Genomic DNA, 25,827 nt, shown 5'->3' with positions numbered 1-25,827 from the left:
TTTGTTGTATGAAATAGAGGCAAACTGAAGATTTCATACACCAGGATGTACTGCTCCCATCACAGAGCCGTGCAAACTGGATCTAAGCAAGAGGACACATATGTACAAGTACAGTCTCCCTACTTCCACAAAGCAGCGCAATATGGGCACATTTAACAAAGCTGCCAGTTCAGGGTCTGTGAAACGTTTGGTTTGTGGTGGGAGCATTACACACCGATGCATGAAATGATGATCCAGCTTTGGATTTTAATGACGTCTTTTTGTTGTTATAAATGGAGGCTATTTAAAGAAGGGAAACTAATGGTTTGATACATCACAATGTACTGTTCCCTTCCCTGAGCTTCATAAACTGGATATTATTAGAATGGAAAAGAGAGAGAAGACAAGTACGTGTGAAAATACAGCGTTTTTAGTTTGAGAACCAGCCCAGTCTGGCTTACGTGCACCTTTTAATAAAGTAGTACACACCATTGTATGATGATCTGTTAACTTTGCATTAGGCAACACATTGTATGTGGAAAACTCAAGTGATGAATGCTGAAAACGGACCTGTAAAATCCTGTCCTGAAGGATTTCTGACCATTTTGCTTTAATCTGACATTAAAACAAAAAGCTTTTCTTTCAACGACTGGGACGTAGTGTGCTCCTGAAATGTTTTACATTATTTCATATTCCTAAAACCAAAAATGCAGATCAATCAGTGACCTCTGAAGAAACATGCGCTCTGAACTTTCACATCTATATGCAGTTTCCTGTGCAATTGAGCAGCAGCTGAGGAACAACAACACTGCAGCGTGCAGATTAAAACCTGTGATTATCTCTAATAATCAGTAACTCTGTACACATTATTACTGTAAACCCAGTCAACATTAAACTACTGACCACATCAACAGTTTAGAGTTACATTCAACAGTCATTTGTTTTAACCCAGCATTAGCACGGCTGACAGAAGCTTCACTTTTAGTCTGACTCCCCGCAGTCACATCACTTTGAACACATTTAAGTCCTAAAAGAAAAACACACAGGTTGCAGTCAAATAGTCGGTTTTCCTCAGGAAAGGTAAGCAGCTAATACCCATCCCTAATTTGCAACAATTATATGTAATTAGGTCAAATAAAACAGCCACAGGGAAGGTTGTAGTATACCTCAGTTTGCATGGATATGTTCTCTTTTTGTGCATTGCTGTGTTGCCAGCTTTGAGGATTATTACTTTTCCTTCAGTCACAGATACTGAAAGCGTTAGACAAAGGTTGGTGAGGAAGTCTGTATTTATACTCTTCCTGAAACAGTTATTTTGTCCCATGTGTTCTAAGACGAGATTTTTGCATCACTGGAGACAGAAACACCAAAGCATCTGCTGCCAGTTTAGTGTGTGAGCAGTCTGACTCTGAGCACTGTGGCTCTCTTTGAAGTCCTTATAAATCATCCTTTTGTAACATGTTTCATATAAGTTAAAGAAAAGTGATTAGAAAATTACACAGGTGAGTGTTTTTTTTGACCATTTGACTGCAGCCAGTGTCCAATTTTATTCACAGGAACACAGTAAACACCCTCATTACTACCTATAACGCCAACTCACCTCCACAATGTTTTATTGTTTCATTTGAATGATTCATGCGGAGAAAAAGTCTGAATATTTTCAGTCTGATATCCTTTTCTGGTATTTAAAAAAAATGTACACCTTTAGAATCCATTCTAACTTTTAAGACTTCAGACTTCTGCTGCCGTTCAATAAAACAATAAAACATAAACGAGGTGTGTTTGTTTACCTCCCACAAACATACAGTTGTATGCGACATTTTTACAGCAGATTGAAAAGTCAGCTTCCTCTGAGTCAAACACCTTGTTCAATGGTTATTATTGTCTTATTATTTCTCTATTGCTAAGATTTCTTCACAGCTAAAAAATAAAGATTCACATCAAGAACAGCTTATCTCTTAAAAATATGAACACTCTTAAAACTGATAAAAATACAAAAAAATGAAATTAAAATAAAAACTGGCTTTTTGAAATTACATCTGTTTTTGAAGGGATGAAATCTGAAAACTACCTGAAGGTTATTTGAATCCCATCCAGCCACACCTGGACTCTGTGCAGGGGAAGATTAGCTCTTAAAAAGGATGTGAATCTCTTTAAAATGTTCTTTTGCAGTCTGTTTCCACACAGGCTAAAAACTACCAGCTGCAAAAAGTTCTTTATGAAAGAGAACGAGATGTCGCGTTTGCCATCAAAAATCGGGAATTTCCTATGAAATGCACAACAGACAGTGAGCTGACTGCTGGTTGAGTCTGTGCAGAAACAGACTTGTTTGCTGATGTTTAAACAGAATTAGCCAATCAGAGCCCTGCATTTTCCTCTGACATGTCATGGGGTCCAATGAGGCAAAGGCATCACACTTTCCAACAGTCTCAATGACAAAAAAAGAAAAAAAGAAAAAAAAAAAAAACCTACTTACTGATCTCCAATAAACACAAAAAAGCAATAAATAAAACTCCAGTTGAAATAAATTCTCTGTGATAAGCTATATACGGCAGATTTATGGTGTTACCGTCTCTTAGTATTAATATATATATTAACAGTATTACAGTATAAAGTTCGAGTGTACGACACACACATGCAGAACAGCAGAAATCAGGTTCACCCTTTCAAAATAAAAGCAAAGGTTTAAATTTCCACAGATGTGTGTTTGGCTTCTCCTGCAGGCTGTTTAATAGTAACACTGAAGTGTAAAATGTAATACTGTAAACCGAAACACAATCGGCAGCTCGACACAGATAAGGACAGCGCTGAAGTCTGAAGAGCGGCGGTTTTAAAACAGAGAACATTCGTGAAAACAGCGCCTGACCTCTCCTCTCGCTGCAGGGTCGACGTTACTCTGACGGTTTCATCTCATGTTTGGGAACACGTTAAAAAAAATATTAAAATAAATCAAGCTGCAATTTAGGGAAAACTTTGGAGTCAAAATTACTGAATGTTCATTTTTTATGTGTTTAACAAACTGAATTTTTATTCTGTGTTTCATCAGGTGTTATTAAAGTTTTAAACAGGTGTACAGTTCAGCACGCTGGGACTGGATCGTGGCTTCAGTTTAACGCTGACTTTGCTGCCGCAGATGTTCACACGGGTGATATGACGTATACGGCTGTTTCCAGGGGTTTCCATGACAGCAGAGCTGAATTCCAGGTTTTCCAGGACTTTCACAAACTTGATATTTATGCGTTTAATCTGTGCAGTGAAAATGGAAGACAGAACCTCCTGGAGAAGCTTTTACTACTATTCACCCGTTCATCTCTCCGTGTACCGAGGTGAAGCTCTGAGGCCCGTTTCCGTTAGTCACAATATCCTGTGCTGTGATTGGTCGGGTAGCTGCAGCGAATCATAATTTTCTGTCAGTGTAAACAACGGGCTTCATCTTCTCATCATAAATAATAGTGACTTCTGTTTTCTTCTACTCTACTGACTAACAGCAAGTGCACCAAAGTAACTTGCAGTAAATCCTCTAGGAAAAAAGCATCATCATCACTTCCTGTCCTGTCAGTTTCCCTTTGTTTGTCCAGCAGCAGACTCCGCCTCTCCGCGATGTCAGAAAAGCATACTCCGCCTCCTGTTTGGACTGTTTGCTGGACAGAACGACAAAAGCAGACAACGTCAGTGTCAGACTAACCCAGCAGGGAGCCACGCGGGCTCTGCCTCCTTCCCCACACACACACTGTTACCTGGATCAGGTGCTGCTGCTGCTGTTGGTCTCATCGTTTCCTTTTCCAGCTGAATCTCTGGCAGGGTGAAGATGGACGTCGCTGAAACAAAAACAACCACAGCGCCTCTGTGACGTTACCGTAACGACAGGGACCAAGGATGGGACCGGTGTGAACTTTAAACTTACTGTCAGGAAGTAGCTTCACTCTCTTTCCAAGGTTACTGAAGTAAGCGTGGTTCATCGACTCGTCTGCAGAGATCCTCTTCTTCCCCTCAAACTAAAATTTAAATAAAGTTTAAACTTAAAATTTTAATTTTCCCCATCATATAAATGAACACCAAAAAAACCCAACCAAAATGTTATTTATTCGTTATGATTCAGAAAGAAAAGGAGACGCAGAAACACTGTGAGACGTTAACTGACCTGTAGGAATTCTGACAACAGCTCCACTCCTTCAGTGCTGAGCCTGAACAAAAAACACAAACTTCATTATCTGGTGCACTGAGCCTTTAAGATTAATGCACATCTGTGTGCAGCTGCAGATCTGGTGACTTAAAGTAAAAGTAAAGAGGAAGCTCTCTGAATCACATGGATCCTGGTGGGTCAGCAGCCACAGGCGGGACACACGGATGAGGAGGCTTAGTGTTTGAACCTCCGGCTACAAAACCGTGTGTAGTTACAGTGTACATGTGTGCAGCTGTGCACCTGGGAGTGTGGTTACTCAGTCTCTCTGCTCTGTATTGAGGATAGTTAAACGCCACAAACTCCTCATTAGAAGTGATCCCAGGCCAGGTCTGCTCTGTGGGAGTACCTGCACACAGAATACATATAACAAGGCTTTTTATAAATATAAAGTCAAAAGCTTAACAGCTACTATTTTTTTGAAACATACATTTAAAAAACAGCAGCATGACGAGGTCTGGTGACAAGTCCCTCCCACGTCCAACCTAAGGCATGCTTTTAATCAACACAGGTCGATGGTGTCCTCAAAAGATTATGAAATAGAAGACGATTGGTTCTCACCCAGCAATTTAAAGATAAAGTGAAGCTCCTCCTCGACTGTGGAACCAGGAAACAGAGGTCGGCCTGTCGCCATCTCGTAAAAAATGCAGCCAACACCCCTAAAAACAGACAAGCACAAAGAGACACACAGACGCACGAAAAGAGGTTCGTCTGATCAGATGGTTTAACCGTAGTTGATCATTTCACCACAGAAGAATCGATTTTTTAAAATGTAATTTATCAAATTTTCTAGTAGCAGTACGACTATATAGTAGTACAGTGTACTGCATCACTGACCACATGTCGATGTGAGTGGAGTAGTCGGTGCTGCCCAGCAGGATGTCAGGTGGTCGGTACCACAGCGTCACCACCTCGTTGGAGTACGTCTTTGTTGGGATCGACTTTGCTCGAGCCAAACCTGAAACACACACACACACACGTCATTAAAGCCTCATCATCACTGTCTTTACATTACACCGATTCAGATTACATTTGTATCCTAACAGCTAAAATAAATGTGTTCATCCTCCATAAGGACCACGACTCACACTGCCTCAAAAGGCACTTTAAATACTTTCTGCGTGTTGCATCACAAAGAGTTTGTTTTTACGATAAGCTCAGAAACTGTATTTAAGGGGGGAGAGGATGGGATGATGTGACTCTGCTGTCCTGAATTCACTGAGGAGGTCATTCTGTCTCTGGTTGTGGAGGTCAGACGTGTGTCTGTAATCCTCCTCTGCCAAACAGCACAGAGCAAATCCATGTCTCTGGCTCATCGTCAAAGTCCAGGCATAAAAAGGAATCGGTCGCCCTCTGTGTCTTTAACCGCACGGCCTGAAGCAGTTTTAATATCCAATTCTCACAGGAACCAAAAATCGACTCTCTTCCAATAAAACTGTCTCCACAGGTAATGCAGGAAGAACGGCTCTCTGCGATGCTGATGTGTTGCTGTGGGTCATAAATGAAGTGAAGGTCTGAGAGAGGTCCCTGAAGAACTTCATATCTTCATCACTAACATGACATAACTGCCAGCTGGTTGGAATGACAACAACAACAAGATGAAGAAAATCACGAGGTTTAGTGATAATCGTGGAGCTGGAAAGGCAGGGACTCAGCCGGGGGCTCCCACTGGCCAAGGGTTTGGTCTGCAATTTAATAAGTAGCACTTGTTGTGTGTGTGTGTGTGTCACAGATGGGCTTGGCAACAGCTGGGCAGCTCTTCACACACACAGTTGATTTGGTCTTTTACTTTCTTGTAATCCTCTTCCAGTGTCTTAATTTTCTCTCTACACAGCTTCTCTATGCGTGGAAGTTGAGAATAAATATAAGAGAAAATTTAATATTTTGCTTAGACAAACGAGATGTTCCAGTTCCTCCAACCAATAAATAATGGACTTGACTGTCGGTCCATTTCTTCATGTTTTGTTCCCCCTTCAGAGCCAATATTAAGTTTGTTTTTCCTTCGTTTTAGCGTGACAGGTGCCGGTACCTTACACTTACATCATCACACATTTACATCACTCAAAGGTGCGTTTTGCATAAGAGAAACCTCAGACACTAAGATTTAAATAGGTCCTAACTTTACAAAAAAAAAAAAAGACTGTCTGCAGGACTCACCAAAGTCTGCTAGCTTGAGCTCTCCTCGCTCATTGATCAGCAGATTTTGTGGTTTTAGGTCTCGATGAAGAACTTTCCTCCGGTGGCAGTACGACAAACCTCGCAGCAGCTGGAAAAGGAAGAGCTGAGGACAGAAACGCCACTGCAGTTACAGGAAAAGTCGATGAGCACAATACAAACAAAGAAAACCCTCAAAAACAGGGAAACAAAAGAAGAAGAATTCCTTCTGCTTTTTTTAAATTGATTTTTTATCATTATCATTGTTTAAAAATCAACCAAAATTACATCAGTTTGTGCTAGTCTCACACACACACACACACACACACACACACACAGTAAAATGTCATTTAATTTCATTATACTAAGATTAAAACATACAAACGTTTCTCACTTTGACGTTGTGAACATGAATGACATTTCCACAGTCGTCCAGATACTGCTTCAGATCTTTGTCCTGAAACACATGAACACACGCATTAAAACACACCAAAGAGGAAGAAGAAGAGGAGGAGTTTGTGTGCATGTCCTACCAGGTACTCAAACACCAGTGTGAGGGATTTCTGTGTGTGGATGATGTCATGAAGCGTGACGATGTTGGCGTGTTTCAAATCCTTCAACAGAGACACTGAGGAGTAAAAAGTACAAACATGCTGTCATTAGTACTTCTACTACTGTAGTACCAATAATACTTCTGGTGGTTCAGTGTCAGTGATGTGCCTCAGCACCTGTCAAACAGTATTAGTACTGCAGTACCTTCTCTGATTGCAGTACACGGAGCTCCTTCTTCATGTTCCAGTCTAATTTCCTTCAGAGCCACGAGGTTTTCAGTCAGTTTACTCCGACCTTTATACACTGTGGCATAGGTCCCCTACACACAGGTGAGACACAGACAGGAGAGAGGCGGGGCATTTGGGCCATCGGAATCTTATTTATTGATTTCTGGAGCCAAAACCAAACATACAACAAAAAGAGTGGACTGCCAGGTAAAGCTTTTTACATTTAATTTGTAGAAAAGGTCAGAAAACTTTACATGTAGTTAGTAAGTCTGTAATGACACCTTTAAGCAGTGTCACAGTGCAGCACGGAGCACTTAGATGCTGTTTGTGTTCTTTATTAAACAAATACCTTCTGACATCAACAGATAGAAGGAGATAATGTGGCCTCACCTCTCCCAGTTTGTCCAGCTTGATGTAAGTCTCCAGCTTCCCAAAACCAATCTCTGACTGCAGGCAAAGAGGCAGACAGGAGAGGGTTAAAATAACCTGCGCTGGTGCACAAGAGAAACAACACAACAAACATCCTGCATTACTCGAAACAACAAAATCAGAAACCGGTTTCACACTTGCATCCCCCCCTGCAGACACGCAGTCTGCAGCCCAGGGTATCAGACCGATTCTCCCAAAGCTGGGGCTGCCACGATTACGTCGACTATCAAAATCGTCAACGACTAATTTAATAGTCGACGCTTCATTTGAAGCTTTGTAAGGTCCCAAAAGATGCAGGAATAAGCAGCAGGATTTAAGAGTGTAATAACGGACTGAAACAGAAGATGGCAGCACTGCATGTACAAGGATGCCAGCTGCTGTTAAACGCCAAAGAAGAAGAAGAAGCAGTCGCCGGTGTCATAGCTGTGTCCAGATTCAGGGGCCGCATTTGTAGGCCGATTACGTTACAGCGACGCGACGAAGGCTTTCCAAATTCGAAGACTCCTCCAAACGCGGCAGACAAATGCATCCTTCATTTCCCCAGATTTGAAGGATGGGTCGGGGGTATCCTTCATGGCCCAACCTATCCCAGAATTCATAGCGTGCCCCAGCCAATTCCAGTTTCCAACAATGGCGGCAGCTACTTAGCTTTAATATTACTCTTATTATTCTTTCTGGGTCACAAAATAAACGTTTAACATATTTTCAGGCGAGAATGTAGCTGTGTAAACTTCAAATATCTGCTCAGTTTATCAAGACATCACATATTTGTAAAAGCGCTCCGACGTTTTCGGAGACGTCTGTTACCCACTAGCTCGATAGCTAGCCGGGGTTCAAGGCTCACTAGAGCCAGCGTGAACAGTGAACTCCCGGCACATCGTTTTCAACCCCTCCGCGGTCTTTCACACAGCTGAATAAACATCACACAGAAAACTGATTAAACAGAAGTGTGAGATGGTAGAATTTACTCCAATGTCCTGATATATTTTAGATAGCAAGGAGCAGATGCTGAGTTTATTAAACTTCACTGAGACAATCTGCAAATTTCATTAAAAGTTTAATAAATTATCATCTTGTCTTTATTTTTAGTTAGAAATGATAGTTATATAAGAGCAGACGCATGCTGGTCCAATAAGCTGTACTTTTCACATCCAATGGATGCATGATCTGATTAGTCGACTAATCACAAAAATAATCGGTGACTAGTCGACTATCAAAATCATCGTTTGTGGCAGGCCAACCCAAAACTGTCCCAAACACCTGCGTGAAAATGAAAAGAAGCAGTTAAACATACCAGAGACACTCTACGCAGCCGCCTGCTGATTGGCTGCTCGAACAGAGCTGGACCAATCACATTAAACTTCTCCAGGTAATCGTCTGGAAGACGGATGTCAGCCGGTAACGACAGACGTTTGTTGATGTCCTGAAACAGAGAAGAAACACTGCGGTCACAACAGAGTTCACATGAACGTTCACCTTCATCCTCCGCAGCACCTGACAGTTTATTTTCGTCACCTTTTACCGCTGCCGGTAAATGTTCAGTCATCGTGAAAGAAACCGTTTCATTTTAAGATGAAATGTCTGCATTTGATCTGAAGTAGCACTAAAAACAAAAAAGGGCAGACAGCACTGGAAATGCAGGCCCTGAATGCAACCTGTGACCACTGCAGCAAACGGTGATCCCACCTGATTCCTCTTAAAGATGGCTGCCTGAGCGAGATTAGAAAAAGAACCCACGAACTCCACAGCTGCTCGTTTGGCTCTCGGTCTCAGGGTGAGACCAACATGGTGAGGAATCCACCTGCACCTGTGCTTTAATGCAGCAGCAGAGGTTGGGATCTACACGAGGAGCCAAAAGAAAATACAGGTCTGATGGACCTGATCTGCCCCAGCGGTGGCTGCAGAGCCAGACACATGGAGGTGCCTCGGGGGAGAAGGCCTTTACAGACTAATGGAAGAACAATGTGAAATTATGAGCTGGATAAAATCTGTCCCCTGACCTGAATCCATCAGAACACCTTTGGAGGATTTTAAAACAGAAGGCAGAGAAACAAAACCTCCGGCCAGGAGTCAGAACATCTGTCCACAGATGTGTGACAGACTGGCATCACCCATTAGCCGCGGGGGGGTGATCACATCTGTCTGCAAAAACAAAAGCCCACATAGAAAATAAAAAGCTCACAGATGACAGAGGCCTCACTGTAAGCGCTCTCTAACCGGTTTGCTTTTAATGAGACAGCAGCTCAATCAGCCCACAGCTCAGCCCGACAGTTATTGTAGCCTGTCGGGTCATTTACAGCTTTACCAGCACTGCACAGGTAAACCCAGCTTTGTTAAGCACCAGTTCGAGTCTGGCGCTGAAACAAACACATTTTGCTCACTCGTTCCTTAAAAGCAGGACCTGGACCAGCCTGCATCACAGCTGTGCATCTGTACCCGGAGACAAGCCGAGTCTTTGAGTCGTGAAAAAGATGAAGACAAGCTCGCTGACATATTTGGGAAGCTGCAGGCTAAAGCACTCCAACGCATCTTTGCATCTGATAAATATTAATGTTAGAGAAACACACGGCACCAACTCAGTCAGAGCGGTGTGAAGGGCCTCCATCAGCAGCTACAACGCTCTGGACTGGAGGCAGCAAGAAATCTCAAACCAGACTTAGCTCTATAACACATTTGGCTGAAGATGGATGGAATGTAAGCCTGCAGAGCGTGCAAGCTGAAACACCCACATCCAAACAACTAAACAGCCAGAAAACAACGAGCAGCTGGAGAAGAAAATATCAAAAACAAAACCAACCAAGGAGGCGAAAAGCTGCACCAAACCGCTAAAAGGTCCTAAAGGCTTTGCAGAAAACAAATAGTGAGTGCTCTTTAAAAACCAGCGAATATCCCAACATCTCTGCTTTACTCTAGTAAGCTCACCGTGTGTGTGTGTGTGTGTGTGTGTGTGGGGTGTGTGTGTGTGTGTGTGTGTGTGTGTGTGTGTGTGTGTGTGTGTGTGTGTGTGTGTGTGTTTCGTGTACCTCAGTAGAGATCTTCTTATTCCTCATTCTGACTTTAACTGGACTCTGAACATCATCTGAAGAAGAAGCTGGATCACTTTCTCCATCTGAGCTCATTTTCACATCTTCATGGACGATCTCTGAAAATACACACACGAATAACAGTCACACGCATACAAAGAGTAGTCAGGCCTTAAATTCCCCATATCACCAAATGCACCAAAACAAGTGCAATCTACAGAGGCTCCTCCCTACAACTCATCTCAGAAATCCCGTGTCCAGGCAGGTCAGAGTTGTTTTGGTGGCATGACTCACAACTAATCCTCCTCTGCAGCAGCGTCAAAAACAGGAATATCCTGCCTGAGAGTGATGCTGAAAACCCACTCCGCTGTATCTGTCACTTCCAGGCTGGACTACTGTATTTCATTTTTATCAGGATGTACTCAAAGCTCTCTAAAAAGCCTCCAGCTGATAAAGAAATGCTGTAGTAAGAGTACTAACGAGGACTAGAGAAAGAGCTATTTCTCCCATATTAATTCTCTCATATTAACTTCCCTTCATTGGCCCCTTGTGAACTCTGGTATAGAGCTTAAAATCATTTTCATCACATACAAAGTCCTGAATGATCAGAGTCCATCATATCTTAAAGACGTAATAGTATTGCATCACCCCAGCAGAGCACTTCGCTCTCACAGTGCAGGCTTATTGTGGTTCCTGGAGACTGAGAGGCAGAGCCACGCTGATCTTTTCTATGGCACGCCATTATTTCCTGCGACACTCCATAGAATTGGAGGCAGAGCCTTGAGCTATCAGACGTCTCTCCTGTGGAACCAGCTCCCAGTCTGGGTTCGGGAGTCAGACACTCTCCCTGATTTTAAGCTTTTCTTTTTGAAAACACTTACAGTTAGGCCTGGATCAGGTGACTCAAACGCTTCTTGGTCATATTACACAACTTCTCATATTACGCACCTCTCCTCTGCTCTCTTTCACTTTTTATATGCTGTGATTGCATGCATTAGTTTTGTGTCGTCTATCTCCCCATACTCTCTGCTCTGCCTGTAACTGTTCTGCAGGCCAACCTGCTCAGTATTTAATCTTATATTCTTTCTATTTCTACATCACTCTGCTTTTTCCTGTCACGGCGACCGGTTGCAGCAGATGGCTGTTTAAGCCTGGGTCAGCCGGAGGCAAATTCTTATTTCTCAGTTCAGAGAGCCGATATGCAGCCTAATGCAACTATGCAGCCTAATGCAACTATGCAGCCTAATGCAACTATGCAGCCTAATGCAACTATGCAGCGCATGTTCTGCACAGTCACACTCTGCAAAAATTTGGGAAAGAAATCATCAGTTTATGGACAAAAGGCAGCGCTGTTTGTATGATGTGGCTAAGAAAACATCCACAGACTTTGTAAATTTACAAGGTGACAGAGAGCTGGCACTGAAAAACAGGCATTTCCTGCATATATGCAGTTAAAAAAAAGAAAGAAATGCAAACACCATTTCTGTGTAAAATGATCGTGCACGCGGGGTGTAAAACAGAAAGTATTTTGACTGGTGTGTTTTTATATTTATGGAGTGGATCTCTGCAGCACGTACACTCTCAAGCCCAGAGGAGCCACTTTCATTGATTAGAGCAGAAGTGTAACGTTGCAGCATTCACCCTGCCAACACATTAAGTGAAGCCACAGCGTCCGTCGGACTGTCGTTTTCTGGTGGTGCTGTACTGAATTTAAATCGAGGGAAATGCCTCTTTTACTGCTCCAGCATTCAGATTTAAACTCATCAATCATGAGTTAATTCCTGTTTCACAGCCAGCAACTGATCTATGTTTTCACTTCACAAGAGAAATTAAATTTAGTTAGTCGTTAAAATAAAACATCACCAGTTAAACTCCCCCACCTACATTTTCAAGCATACAGCAAATTCTACTTCTGTTTTTATGTGGATAGATGCGCAGTACATGATTATACTGTATATATTCAGCACGTGTATGTGTGTAGTAGTGGTACAGTACTTGTGCATGTACATGTATTCGCGGCATTAGTACCCAGTCTGGTGGCGTGGTTCAGGTAGGAGCTCAGGCTGCGTCCGAGGCCTCTGGGTTTCCTCAGTGAGGTGCTGTACGACTGAAGTAAAGACTGAACTGAAGAGGATGAAGATCGAACCTTCAAACCTCCAGAGGAACGAAGAGACACCACCTCTGAGGGGAGAGATGAAGGGGCGAAGGGAGGGAAGGATGTCGGGAGGAAAGGAGGTAACAGAAGGGCGATGGAGGGATGGGGGAGGTGTAGGAGGAGGTGAGGGGAGGAGGCGGGTAACGGTTGGTTGATTTAGAAAGGAAAAAAAAGAAGAAAGTGGGGTTAAAGGAGAAAAAAATAAATTCAAATTAAACAAGTGTTTGATTATTGATTAATTGATTGATTGACAGGTCCAAAAGGCAACCAATCAAATCACAGATCCAACCAACCAGTCAGATCAGAGGAGGGAATCAGGCAGGAAGTGTCAGGAATTAAACCAGCAAGTTTCCAGTTACTGGTCTGCTGTGTGAGCGGCAGACCAGATTATAAAACTGGTTAACAGCTGGTTAGTTCTTGACTGTTTTAACTGGGACTGATTTTAATTAGTTAGCTACATATTTAAAAAAAAAAAAAAGAGGGGAAAAATAAAATGAATAAATATATTTTATTCATGTTATTTACATAATAAAGCCTTCAGCCAATCAGGACAAAGTTCTGTCATCACAGAGGTGGTTCCCTATTGGTGAGGCCAGAGGAAAAAGTCTGCAGCTAACTGCAGTCGCCAAGCTCACGGCAGGTTATGTCACCATGTGACACAGTGACACTCTGCAGCACCAGTGGACGTCAGACAAATCTTTAACCAGCATGCATCACGGCAAGCCAGCGCTGCACAGCCGGCCATGTGGTCGCCCGGACTACAACACATGTCCAACATGCCCAGAATATCTTTGCCTTATAGGGCTTCACTTTCTCTGACATCCAGTCAGACTGAACAGTCGCACAAAGGTGGCCATCAACTCGATAAGCTTTCATTCAAGTTACCAGTGAGTTCACACGAGCTGTGACAATCTGCAGCATCATGTGACCAATTGGAAAAACACGAAGCTATAACAAACACTATACAGATGCTGTGGTTCAAATGGAAGCGTGTGATAGGAAAAGCACTGGATAAACAGCATATAAATCCAGGAACTAACAGTGGGGGCGGGATCTGTGTAATTAAAGCTGCTTTTCCTTATTTTCTGTACTATATACATACAATGTTAAAGCAGTCGATGCTAGGGCTGGGAAATTTATCAGGTGTGTAGTGGCAACATCACCGTCTTTGGAGCAAAAGGTCTGCAGTTCAAATCCCGGGTAGAGCATCCAGGCAATCCAAGCCTACCTTGGAACATGAGCGAGGTAAGCATGGAAGCAGTCCCAGCTTAACAAGCTCTGTGTCAGGTGTTGCCAGCACATACTGATGGGAAGTGGGTTACTCTTTGCACTGTGTGACATCAGAAAGCGAGGATAACCCCAACATGGTCACCAAGGAGGATAAACACATAAGCCCCAAACAAATCAGTAGCTAAACTACTGCAGTAGAACGAGAGATTAAAAACAAAATGAGCACAAGTCTCCTTTAATAGACTTGTCATGGCAGCACGAGCGGATACGACTATAATTACAACTGTGTATTGCATTAAATGAACGCGTTGCTTCGCTGTATTCTTATGATGTGTAAAACAGCATTAGCATTATTGTTTCCCTGAGGCTTTCTGACTGTCTGAGAACAAATGAAAACATAATTCTAAATGGTAAGTAGGCTGCTTTGCAAATTTCATATAACATATAAAGCATTTAACCCTAGAACACTAACGTCAGGTGATGTTCACCCACACGGTGAATAAATATCACTTGGAGGTAATTTCCAAGGGAATTTATACAGTTAGCTGGTCATTTTTCTCTCTCTCACAGATGTCAGTAATGTAGGGAAACTGGACAAAGCTCACATGTCCCAGGAACGGGTGCACCAAACAAGTTCCCACTTTCATTATTTATTTTTTTAGGACTTTTTTCGTTCCACATGTTACCTTTTTTCCTCTTTATGAGATGTCATATAGGGGGAAAAATAAGAGTACTTTAATTTCCCATTTATTGTTGTACTTTTTTATATATATCTATAGGTCTCTGTTCATCAAAGTTCACGACATCTTCTAGCAATGGTGACACTATATCCAGTGGACAGCAATTTTCTGTGCTGATCTATCATCTGGAGCACAACCTGCACCTGAGCAGCCAGGTGTGTGGCATTAATTAAAACCGCCATCATAAAAACTGAAAACCCAGCCCTATAATCTTGGGACAGGCCTCTGCTCACACCTGACAGGATTACCTGAGTCGCTGTGTGACGTTGCTTCCTGAGTGATGGTGTCACTCAGCGTCCTATCCCCTCCCCCTGACCCGCCCCTCCCCAGAGTGAGTGACAGCTGCCGTTTGATCTTCCTCATCCTCTCCATTAGCGGGGGCCGGGGGGGGAGAGGGGGACGTGACGCCAAGGGGGGCGGGGCTGCCAGCCTGGAGACCACACCTGGACAGGTAAAAATAAAAGGACAAGAATGTAATTACGCAAACAGCAGGAAACACCTGAACGCCTCAACAGCTGACTCATCATGCCTGAATTAGTAGTTATGCATATTCATCTACCATTCATTCACCTAACACATCATCACCTGCCAAACAGGTCGACCTCACAAGAATCACTCGTCTCACCTGAACATCATCACCACCTGTATTCAAGTCACCTGTAGATTCAGCTCACCTGTACATTAACCACCTGTAGTCATGTCACCTGTAGATTCAGTTTACCTGCATAGCACAGCTAAATTGGTCTACCTCAGGAGAAGGACTCTTCTCACCTGAAGATTCAGTTTACCTGACACATCATCTTCTTTATGCTCATCTCACATTGAAATCACTACATGCACTCTCATCTCGCCTGCACGTCATCACGTGACACTAAAACTAATCCCCTGAAAATGCAGACGGACACGAGTTTCCACAGGTGAATCTGACGCACACAGGTGAGTGTGATGTTACCCAGTATTGATGAAAAGACTCGGGGTCTCGGATTTGTGTAGCAGGAAGTACCTGCGCTCACTAATGAACCCAAACAGCCACTTAGATCCGCTTCATGTCACGTGCACACCTGGCTGAGTGACAGGTCATGTACCTGACAGATGCGTTACGTCATTGCCCGTGGATCTGACGGCACGGAACGGGAACTGAAGCTACGTGTGTGTCCCCGTGGCAGCTGTTGTTTGTGTTCTGCCGCTTCGGGTGTCGTGTCTCCGTGGACCTGCCTACGCCTGTGTGTTTCTGAGCTGGAGAGCCGAGGACGGGAGCCGTGTATTTCCTGCAGTAAACCGTCCTCCTCACTGTTATAAATAGCAGCGGAGGCGGAGCGGCCGCTGCTCCCTCAACGACTCACTCACCATTTGAAAAAGACGGTTTTCCGGTTACACGCGAGGCCCGGGGGTGACCGTTACTCACCGGGAGGGTTTATCCCGGTCTGTCCCGGGTTATCCGTGGCTCGGTTCAGTCTGACGGCTTCTCGGATCTTCCTGGCTCCCAGTAATCTGCAGCCATGTTGCTGCTCTGCTCAGCTCCGCTCCGCCGGTGCGTCCTGACGGAGACTCTCACGGCACCGTCGGTGACGTAACAACCCGGCACGTGTCCCCGCCCCTTTTCATTTCTTTATATATATATTTTATTAAATAATATGTAAACATGTTGATTATACAAACAGAGCTGCTAAAAGCAACAAAAAGTCTGTTCCAAAATGAAGCCTGTCATTTGTTTGCTATACAAACAATTTAGTTAATAATAAACTTGGATATGAGGTGGAATATTTTATACTTTTACTAAATAAAAAGTTAAATAATCACTTTGTTAGCAGCTTGTCACAAACACATAACTTGTTTGTTAATTTCTTTTCAATCTGTAAAAAATTACCAAACTGTTTGAGTGTTAGACCAGTTAGCTGATTCGCTGTTATAGCCATATCTTGACATAATGTGAAGAGTAACTGGACAAGTGGAGTAATGTCCAGAAACAGGAGGGGGGGGGGGAATCCAGGAAAGTCCTGACACAGGCCCTGAGACATGTCTGGGCTTTGAGTTGATCCACTGAAGCCTCATCACAAATGGTATCAGTGGAAGGAACTCGACTCAAAAATCCTGCAGCAGGTTGTACAGAGTTTGGTTTAAGTAGCCATCAATACGTATGGAGGAGGTCAGGAGAGACTTACATTAGTGAAACTAGTAAAACACGGTGGAGGCTCTGTCATCATTTGGCTTTGTATTTCAGTGTTATTGGAGATTTTGTCAAAATGGATGGAATTATGAATGCAGAAAAAGTAAAGGCGTCATATCAAATATCGAATTTCACGCTCGTTACATTTGTATAAACTCATGAACCCGTTTCCCAATTTCCTAACAAAAGAAACCAGGAATTTGTCCCCAGTGATTTTCTTCTCTCAGAAATGACCCCAGCTTCTGTCCTCAAGCCTGACGATATGTGAGCTGATCCCGAAAAGATACCCAAGCAAAACTGTCTGCTCACAAACATTAACACAAAATAACACGTAAAGAGAAAACATCCCCAGAACACAAGCTCATTGAATCTTTCCAAAATCTTTTAATATAATCCAGAACTCCCACTCCAGGTTCACAGTGGACACTCACAGGGTAGTGTGGAACATATGAGGCCCTGTGGATCTTCGACTGCAGTCAAATATCTTTCTGAAGGTTTAAGAGACTTTGCATTCTGCTTAACATCATCCAAACTTTTGATTTAGTTGTGAAGTGAGTATCAGAGAATTTCTGTCAGCAGCCCGGATCCACACATGGAAACTTCCTGCTGTGGTTTAACTAAGCTTGTAACGCCTGTTGTAGTCATCACTGGGAAACGTGGCTTTGAGGTGACAGACCAATCAGCATGTTTTAGCAGAATGCTAGCATCTTATGAGCAAATGCAACTTTGCTTTAAGAAAAACTAAATATAAATGTTGTGTATTTCAATTCAGACGTGTTAGCGGCACTGCCATTAGCTTCACTGGGCACCCACCTCTGTACCTGTAAGTTAATCACAACAATTTCTATACAATGAGCTGAAAAGGAAGTGGAATGGCTCCTCCATATTGGCTCTCCTCCACTCCCTTTGCTCCGCCCTCTCCCCTGCCAAAACTGGCCTTTGATTGGCTGGGGAAAGGAATCTACACTTTCAATGGAAACATTTGTCCAAGAGTTCATGAAGCATCTCTCTGTTGTCATTGTGACGGTTTGGAGTTGAAAATTTTGGCCAGAAGCGAGACGTTCGATTGGCTCTTCTGTTCCATGAGGCGGGCTTTGTCCAGGTGCTTCTGGGAAACAGAGTCTTTCTTCTTCTTCTTCTTCATCTGGATCTCCTCCTCCGTCTGGCGCTGAGTGAAGTCCCACGTCTTCTCTTCCACCTGACGATGACAAACAGTTTTAGAGCGAACGTGCGTCTCCGCCTGAACAGAGTTGACATTCATCGCTTCAGCTCGTCCTTCAGCGTTTACCTGCTCTCCGTCTCGCTGCCTCTTCTTTCTCAGCTTGTCCAGGCGAGCGCTCTTCTCCACGTTGTTCAGGTAGAAGTTTGTTTCTCTCTTCGCCTGCGAAACTTCAGTCCTGAGCCTCTGGTTTAGGACCGTCTGCTCGTAGGCCAGCCGCTCACTCAGGTGAATCCACTGGAACCTGTGCAGGTACTGCGGACACACAGGTAAGCAGTAGGGACAAATTATTTGACACTATGAGGACATTAAACAACTGTCTGTCTGCAGTTTCAGCGTATTCCGTGTGCATTAATAGGGAAGAAGAGACCTACCTTCATGCACCACAGGTCAGAGGAGAAGCGCTGGCGTTTCCTGGTTCCCATCGGCGTGTTGTGGAGTGACGCCGCCACCTTCTTAGCCACACGTTTATCTCTGAACTCCACCCATCCTTCTGTGAAGTCACACCTCCGCAGCCCAGCCTTCTTCTTGCGTTTCCTCACCTGTCTGTCTGCAAGATGAGCGCATCGAACATTAACAGGTGATAAATATCTGAGGGGCTATGGTGAAAGCTGCACTTTTCCTCACTTGCTGTTCATGCAGTGCTGCTGACGTGTGAGATTAAAGTAAGTGTTTAACATGGTTGAAACGTACCATCACAGGATCAGGTTAACCTCTCAGAACTTTACCTGTCTCCAAGAGGACAGCTGGACCCACAAAACTGGTAGCCAAGTTCTGCCACTGATTCAGCCTCAAAGCAGGCGACACGTATTCAGGTTTTTTCCTTTAATTTGTCACTCATTTGATCTTTACCTGTACATTTTCCCAACACAGATTAGGTCCCTTAAACGTTTTTGGTGATAAATTTAGAATATTTATCGTAAAAATTTTAAACATGTTATGTTTCCTATATTTCAATAAAAACAAACCTTTTTGAAAGCAGCTGGCTCACAGTCTTATAGACATCCAAGGTCTCAATAAATACATCCATTAAGAGCCTCATGAGGCAATGTTTAATAAAGATGTCACCAAACAGACTAGAAGTAAGGATATTTCCTCTACTTATTTTATTTCAGTTAGCTTCCCAAGGCCCTAGCATCTTTGCTAGTTAAAAAATTTTTTAGTGTTGTGTTGGGATGATCGGGTCAGTGGTAAATCAGCACACTGGAGTCGAGTTATAGAGCAGTACAGACCCGTTGCAGTTCGGGACATCTTGACATAACGTTGCCTCTTATTGATTTCTGGAGGAGTTGTTCTGTTTTCCTTTTAGGATGTTGTGGGCTGAAGTGAGATGGTCTGAAGTCTGACTCCTGCCCACATGTGACATAAAACCATTGACTGTAAAATTACAGCTTGAGTGTGTTTCGTGGAGTGTTTTATTTCAAATAAAATAACCCCTCAAGGAGAAATAGAACCAAAAAACAAGCAGAATGCAGACACTTGCTGAAAAATTCTGCTTTAAACATTTAGTATCGCTCCATAACAAAGGTGTCCACACAAGGCTTAAGACTGAGTTCAGAGCACTGCCTGTCTGTAGGATATACGGCCATAAGACTGTAAGGTGGGTTTTCCATATTTGTTGCACTCAGTTTACTCTGCAGTCTGCAGACACGATGAAGTGAGATTAATAAAAAGGAGAAACTAGAGGTAAAGTAGTATTTGAAAAGTGAAAATTCCTCATTTGGTTAGAAAATGGTGCTTTCTGACTGATGATTGTAATAAAATGTCGAGTCCACTGAAGAATAAGTTAATCAAAAAAAGGCTTTTTTGGACTGGACCCTCTCGAATTTTAATATCCAGGAGAAGCTTTTAATTGTGTATTTTTTCTCAGGACATAAACTGTGAAAAATGAAACGGTGACCCTTGTTTCATTTTTTAAATTCCATCACTCCCAGAAATTTCTGGAAACACCCGGAAAGCACAGAGAGCTGGTACTCTCGATTACACACAAAAATGAGCTGATCCTGGTACAGTTTGTTTTCGTTCATTCGTTAGTGTTGTGTGTCCATCGAAGGAGTATATCTGCACCACATACTGTCTGTGTTATACTGTGGTAGTAATATCTGTGTGTATTCTGGTAGTACTTGTACCTTCAGGCTGTAGAAATATGCGTCCGATCTCTCCGTACACTGACAGCAGGTTCCTCAGGTGTTTGGGGCGGAACCTCGGAGGAATATGACCCAGGTAGATGATTCCAGGGACGCACTTCCTGTCTTGAAAGACGTTCTTTATCTTCTTCTTCTTCTCTTTTACCTCAGCAGCGTCTTTGTCACTAACATCTTTATCCTCATCATCTCTTTTATCTGCAGCAGCTCCCTCCTCCTCCTCCTCCTCCTCCTCATCATCATCACCATCTTCCCGCTTCTCCTCCTCGTCGTCGTAGTCTTGTTCTTCCTGATCTTCACTCTGAGCAATCGCCTTCGTGTCCTCGTCTTCCTCTCTTCTCTCCATCTCTATAAAACAAAACGTGTCTGCACGTGACTCAGACTGAAGAGATAATCGCGAGAGCAGCTAAACTGGACACAGAATAACTTCCGCGTGCAAATTTTTTCACATTAAAACATTTAAAACTCACAATAAACGCTTACTTTGAGATTTCTTTAACTTCTGTCACAATTACCTTTCACGTGTGCAAACCGTCGCATGTGAATGACGAAACAGCGCGGCGCACTAACAAAGATCAGCTGACAGTCAACTTCCGGTTATGCCTTCAAAAATAAAATATTAGGTGGGAGTTGTATAATCTTTTTTCATAAAGGAACAATTTTTGCTTTCCCCAGCAGTTTATTTGTTGAAACTATTTTTTTAATACATTTTTTTATTAATTTATTTTTTGTGTAAAATGACGGCAAAGCTGGGAGAGGTGGCAAAATGTACTTTAAACTCCATAGCATTTATATTAAAGCTTTAGGTATTACTTGTTATTCTGTTACTACATTCTGCTGTATTATTATAGCCATACCTGACAGTATAGAAAAAATGAAAAACGTCTCAATGTACCATGGATATGATTCTGAATAATGAGTTATAAAGTATTTTCACGTGCTGAACTCCATGTACTGTTACTTCTGTAGATTATAATATTTACTTAAATAAAGAGCCTGAAAACGTCTTTCTTGACTTTGTACAAATTAAAAATAAAATGATGTTTGAATTCTAGTGCAGCTCCACGTTTCATTTAATTACATGTGCACATCTGGAGGACACGGGCGGTTCAAGAGTCTAAAAATCCTGCACAGTGTTTTTCTCTGCAAATTTTAATCTAAGCTGTATTTCTTCTACCTTGTTTTTTAAGTTTTATGAATCCTAGGACCGATGTTTGGCACTCAGTCATCGAACCTTCAGGAAACTTGGCGAGAAATGCTGCAACAAAGATGATCTCAGATTCAGGACCAACATTAGATGTGTTTTTCGAAAAGTGAAACAAGTGGCTTTAAAACAGCTCAAGTAAGTCAAACAGCTCTTATTTTGAAATATGAAACCGGATGTACGCTTTTGTGTTTGCGTGTAAAACCCACGCCGTGATATCGGTGACGGCGCGTTGCTTTGAAGCTGTTAGCGTTTAGCAGCGGAGATGCAGAGACCGGTGTCCAGTTTGCCTCTGAGCCAGGCTGTGAGGCTGAAACTGGGCAGTGCTGGTTTCCAGCTCACCTCGGACCTACAGGACTTCAAACCGGACAAGCTTAGCAAAGGTACCGCTACATTTCCCACCACAGTTCCCAAAACCTCCAGTCAAAATGTGTCACATTTTAGCTCGTCTGTCTTCTAAAGCCCTGCAGCAGTAAAAATCACAGCTAAAACAGTTTTACAGCGTCCTGGTAACTCATGGTTTTCTCATAGTCTTAGAAGAAGAAAGTCTTGCCATTTATAATAAGTAGCAGGGACGGCTCGAAGATCCTCCCATGCTCGACTGTTTACCTTTTATATTCCGCAGGAATGCAGACTTATGGACAGGAAGGTGCTCTAAACACTGACACTGAATTGAGTCACGTTCTTCATGACAGTAAACATCAAGCTGCTTTTTATGTGGAAGAAAACAAGGCACAAGATTTATTGAGGAGTTTCATTTCAGAGACCGGCCTGAGCGAAGAGGAGGCTGTGGAGGTGCTGAAGGCTGTGAAAGGTGGAGGAGGAGGAGGAAGTGGTGACTTCTCAGCATCTCTGACTGCTCTGGAGCTCCTGCAGAAGGAGGAGGAGTTAAGGAGCATCGTGACATTCTCCTCTCAGCTGGACGAATCTCTCGGAGGAGGAATTCCTGTTGGGAAAATAACGGAAGTCTGTGGAGTTCCAGGAATCGGAAAAACGCAGCTGTGGTAAGAAACACACACACACACACCATTATCAATAACCTTACAGATGCTTTGGAGCTGTGATGACGGAGTGAGGAAAACAGTCGAGGAATATTAGTCATCATGATGTGGATCAGTGAAGTGAGTGATGATGTCGCCCTTTCAGTCTGCAGCTGGCGGTGGATGTTCAGGTGCCTCAGTGCTTCGGGGGGGTCGAAGGTCAGGTGATGTTCATCGACACAGAGGGCAGCTTCCTGCTTCAGAGGGTAACTGATATCGCAGCAGCCGCCGTTAGACACTGCTCCTTATTGGCTGAGGACGATGAGCAACGAGCCGCCACGGAGACCTTCACCGTGGAGACCGTCCTGTCCAACATCTTCCTGGTAATGGTCTACTAGATGATGTATGCAGTGATGTCACTATGCTTCTGCAAATTTCTAAAATTCTGCCTCTCTATCTCGCCTTGCTCAGGTGCGTTGCCATGACCACGTGGAGCTGCTAGCCGAGCTCCATCTACTTCCTGACTTCCTGTCGCAGCATCCAAAGATCCGCCTTCTGGTGATCGACAGTGTGGCATTTCCTTTCCGCCTCCTCTTTGACGAACTTTCACAGAGGACACGCCTCCTTAATGGTGTCGGCCAGCAGCTAATCACCATGGCAATAAACTATAACATTGCAGTAGTAATCACCAACCAGATGACGACCCGGATCCGGGACGGCCAATCGCACATTGTCCCTGCCCTTGGGGAGTGTTGGGGCCATGCCCCTACGATCAGGCTCCTCCTACAGTGGGAGGGGTCGCGGCGTCTGGCGACCATCTTTAAATCTCCATGTCACATGGAAACCATGGTGCAATACCAGATCACCCCCGAAGGCTTCAGAGATGCCGATCAATCAGAAATGCCACAGAGTAAACAGCCTCGAATGGACACTGACCAATCAGCTGCTGATCCAAAAGAAACAAGCAGCTGATTGGTTGGAAACTGTCCGGTAAGAAGAGGCTGATTGAACGTTTACCTTATGTGGATTTAATGACACTGCTGTGTTCACACAGGAGGTTCCTGTTTAAATAAAGTTCAGTTTGAGTCCAGCAGGTGGAGACACAGAACAGGTCATCAGTCAGTGGCTCTTCCTGTCTGCGCCGTTCATCCCTGACTTTCCCGAGTAGATGCAGAATGTTTCTGCATTTAGAGAAGATGCTCTGCAGAAGAGCAGGGGTCAGAGGTTAGATGGTGGCCCTCTTGTTTGCAGATTCTTCATATTTATATATGTTGATATTTATAGAGGGATATTGGAACTACAGACACATCTGGATTCATTTAGTTTATTAAAACATCATTTCTGTTGTTTCTACTGAGACGATCTTGTCTTACCCTCAGGTGCAACACACATTACTGTTGTGTTCTAGCTTTTCTTTAAGATTGTTTCTTCTGCTGGAACTAGGCAGAAACACTGGCTCATTTGCAGTCCACCCTCACAGTCCATGAGTGTGATTCTGTTTAGAGTGCTTAGGGGTCGCGTAAATAAGGGGTGAGGTAGAAATACAGTGGCGAGCTTTAGGATGTCCTCGCTTTTCTCTGATGGAAAACAGGAGGATTGAAGTGTTTAAGCTTCTTACTGACTGATGACTATAAGCACCAAGCCACCATGGAGACCTTCATGACTGCTTGTAGAAATCGTGTCAGCAATTTTCACCTGTTGAGTTTAAATTTCATTTAGGTGAAATAAAATGGATTTATTCGTTTCTTTTATTATTGTGATTTATGACAACAACAATTAAAATAATGAACTTCATTGACCAAAGAAGCAGAATATGGTCAGATCCAGCCATTTTTGGACAGAAATGTTGTGGCCAGGGGCGCCACCAAGGGGGGGGGCAGGGCGGCCACTGGCCACCCCCAAAAATGTACAAGACTGTCCAATGTTGGTTATTATTTTAAAAATGAGCACAAGAGACAGGAAGACACCCCACAGTGAGTTGAAATATTGTATATAATGTTATAATAATTGTTTACAATTTTTTTTTTTGTCATTTTTATTCTGTCACTTTGTACGTCCTTCACGATTTCCCGTCGTCACCCCCTCCCTTCATTGCGTCCCTGCCCTGTTCTGTTTTTGGTGCGCCATCTCGATATTTTTAGTGGCCCCCATATGGCCACCCCTGTGAAAAAAATTCTGGAGGCACTCCTGGTTATGGCTTCAATATCCAGACGCCAACAGCAATGCCCTGTGTCCATCTTTTATATACAGTCTGTGTGTGGACTCTCCCATGAGAAAGACAAAGCCCGTTGGGGTTACTTCAGGGAGGATGTCTGACATAAATAAAAATCTGGCAAATTAAAACATGTCAAGCTGCCTGCTGTGCTGTTCTGAATAAGGGAGCAGCTGAAAAAAGCTTCTTCTGTGTGTGGAGAATCCACACAGAAGTAATGAGAGAAAGGGCCGATAATGAATACACAACATCTCCCATGATGCACTTCTGCTCACATGATTGGCAGCTGCAGAAATAAACTGAAATAATTTCACAGAAGTTTTTGTCATTCCGAACTTTTTTTTTTTATTATTGTTTTTGACACTGAATATTTACAGGCAGATGTTCCCTAGCAACAGATGTTGTTATCGCTACACACAGGAAGATCAAAGTGGGTTTAAACATCAGGAGGTAAACACTGAACACCTGTCCGACACCTGAGCAGGTAAACACGCTCAGAAGTGACAGAAGCCAGCAGTAGTGGCTGCCGGTAAACAAAGGGTCAGCTTGGTACATTTTGGGCACTTTTCAGGGCATTTCTTATCACTGCTGCCCTGAGATGTTTCTGAGTTACAGAAATTGCATATGCATAGGCTCTATTAAAAGTTGGGTGGTTACTGTTTTCTCCAGCTTAGTGAAGACAAAACAGAAGTCCTTCAGCACAGATTTGTGCCTAAGCTAAAGGAAACTCCAGGTCCTTTTCAGAAACCTCGGCTTTCACTACAGATGTTCACTCACTTAAAAAATGTTAATGTTTTGTTATTAATGCTTTTATTTCATCACCCCCGGATTGCTGTTATTCATTGTTCATTTGTCTTCATAAAACCTCCCTGGGACATCTTTCAGTGATGAATGAGTGCACTACCTCCTCATTAACTTCAGAGTCCACTTTAAGAATCTAGTTTTTACTCGTAGAGCTCCGTATGGACGGTGAATCATCCCCCATCTCTCAGCCTGAGATCTGTGGATTCAGTCTGTTTATAAAAATTACTAAAATTCATCCTTTTAAACTTGTTTATGGGTAACTTCTTTGTTGTGAAGCATTTTATATTTACCTTGAAATGTCCTATATAAATAAAATTTTACTGTTTGTCACACCTGACCTTCTCTGACAGAGGTCGACTCTAAAATAATCACTGGGCTAAATTAAAAGCCTAATAATAAAGTAAAAACATGTTCACATGTTCTCGCTG

General features: G+C 43.1%; 3 protein-coding genes across 10 annotated transcripts; 1 reads left to right on the top strand and 2 right to left on the bottom strand.

Annotated features, from left to right (window-relative positions):
• Positions 1 to 436: 436 nt before the first annotated feature.
• Positions 437 to 16,316, bottom strand: cdk16 (cyclin-dependent kinase 16). Of its 8 annotated transcripts, none has more exons than XM_031759120.2 (17): positions 16,075 to 16,314; positions 14,918 to 15,112; positions 12,573 to 12,725; positions 10,545 to 10,663; positions 8,816 to 8,944; positions 7,483 to 7,539; positions 7,070 to 7,184; positions 6,847 to 6,941; positions 6,708 to 6,770; positions 6,317 to 6,440; positions 4,997 to 5,117; positions 4,721 to 4,818; positions 4,403 to 4,508; positions 4,121 to 4,163; positions 3,884 to 3,974; positions 3,717 to 3,797; positions 437 to 3,620 (listed from the first exon to the last, which is right to left on the bottom strand). In XM_031759120.2, the coding sequence occupies exons 2-17, from the start codon at positions 15,039 to 15,041 to the stop codon at positions 3,583 to 3,585; spliced, it is 1,557 nt and encodes a 518-aa protein (XP_031614980.1). In that variant the 5' UTR covers positions 15,042 to 15,112; positions 16,075 to 16,314; the 3' UTR covers positions 437 to 3,582. The 8 variants fall into 8 exon arrangements, with proteins under 8 accessions (XP_031614980.1, XP_039460651.1, XP_039460650.1 ...); XM_039604717.1 differs by lacking the exon at positions 16,075 to 16,314 and adding an exon at positions 16,017 to 16,038; XM_039604716.1 differs by lacking the exon at positions 16,075 to 16,314 and adding an exon at positions 15,755 to 15,967.
• Positions 16,317 to 17,200: 884 nt separating this feature from the next.
• On the bottom strand, positions 17,201 to 20,738 carry abt1 (activator of basal transcription 1). Its single transcript, XM_031759195.2, has 5 exons — positions 20,715 to 20,738; positions 20,185 to 20,547; positions 18,430 to 18,605; positions 18,125 to 18,310; positions 17,201 to 18,034 (listed from the first exon to the last, which is right to left on the bottom strand). The coding sequence occupies exons 2-5, from the start codon at positions 20,543 to 20,545 to the stop codon at positions 17,852 to 17,854; spliced, it is 906 nt and encodes a 301-aa protein (XP_031615055.1). The 5' UTR covers positions 20,546 to 20,547; positions 20,715 to 20,738; the 3' UTR covers positions 17,201 to 17,851.
• Positions 20,739 to 21,604: 866 nt separating this feature from the next.
• rad51c (RAD51 paralog C) lies at positions 21,605 to 25,665 on the top strand. Its single transcript, XM_031759103.2, has 4 exons — positions 21,605 to 21,786; positions 22,167 to 22,407; positions 22,550 to 22,766; positions 22,855 to 25,665. The coding sequence occupies exons 1-4, from the start codon at positions 21,669 to 21,671 to the stop codon at positions 23,353 to 23,355; spliced, it is 1,077 nt and encodes a 358-aa protein (XP_031614963.1). The 5' UTR covers positions 21,605 to 21,668; the 3' UTR covers positions 23,356 to 25,665.
• The last annotated feature ends 162 nt before the right edge of the window (positions 25,666 to 25,827 follow it).

This window comes from Oreochromis aureus, linkage group 20, assembly GCF_013358895.1.
Source record: "Oreochromis aureus strain Israel breed Guangdong linkage group 20, ZZ_aureus, whole genome shotgun sequence".
NCBI lineage: Eukaryota > Metazoa > Chordata > Actinopteri > Cichliformes > Cichlidae > Oreochromis > Oreochromis aureus.
This window is presented reverse-complemented; position numbering and strand designations above follow the sequence as displayed.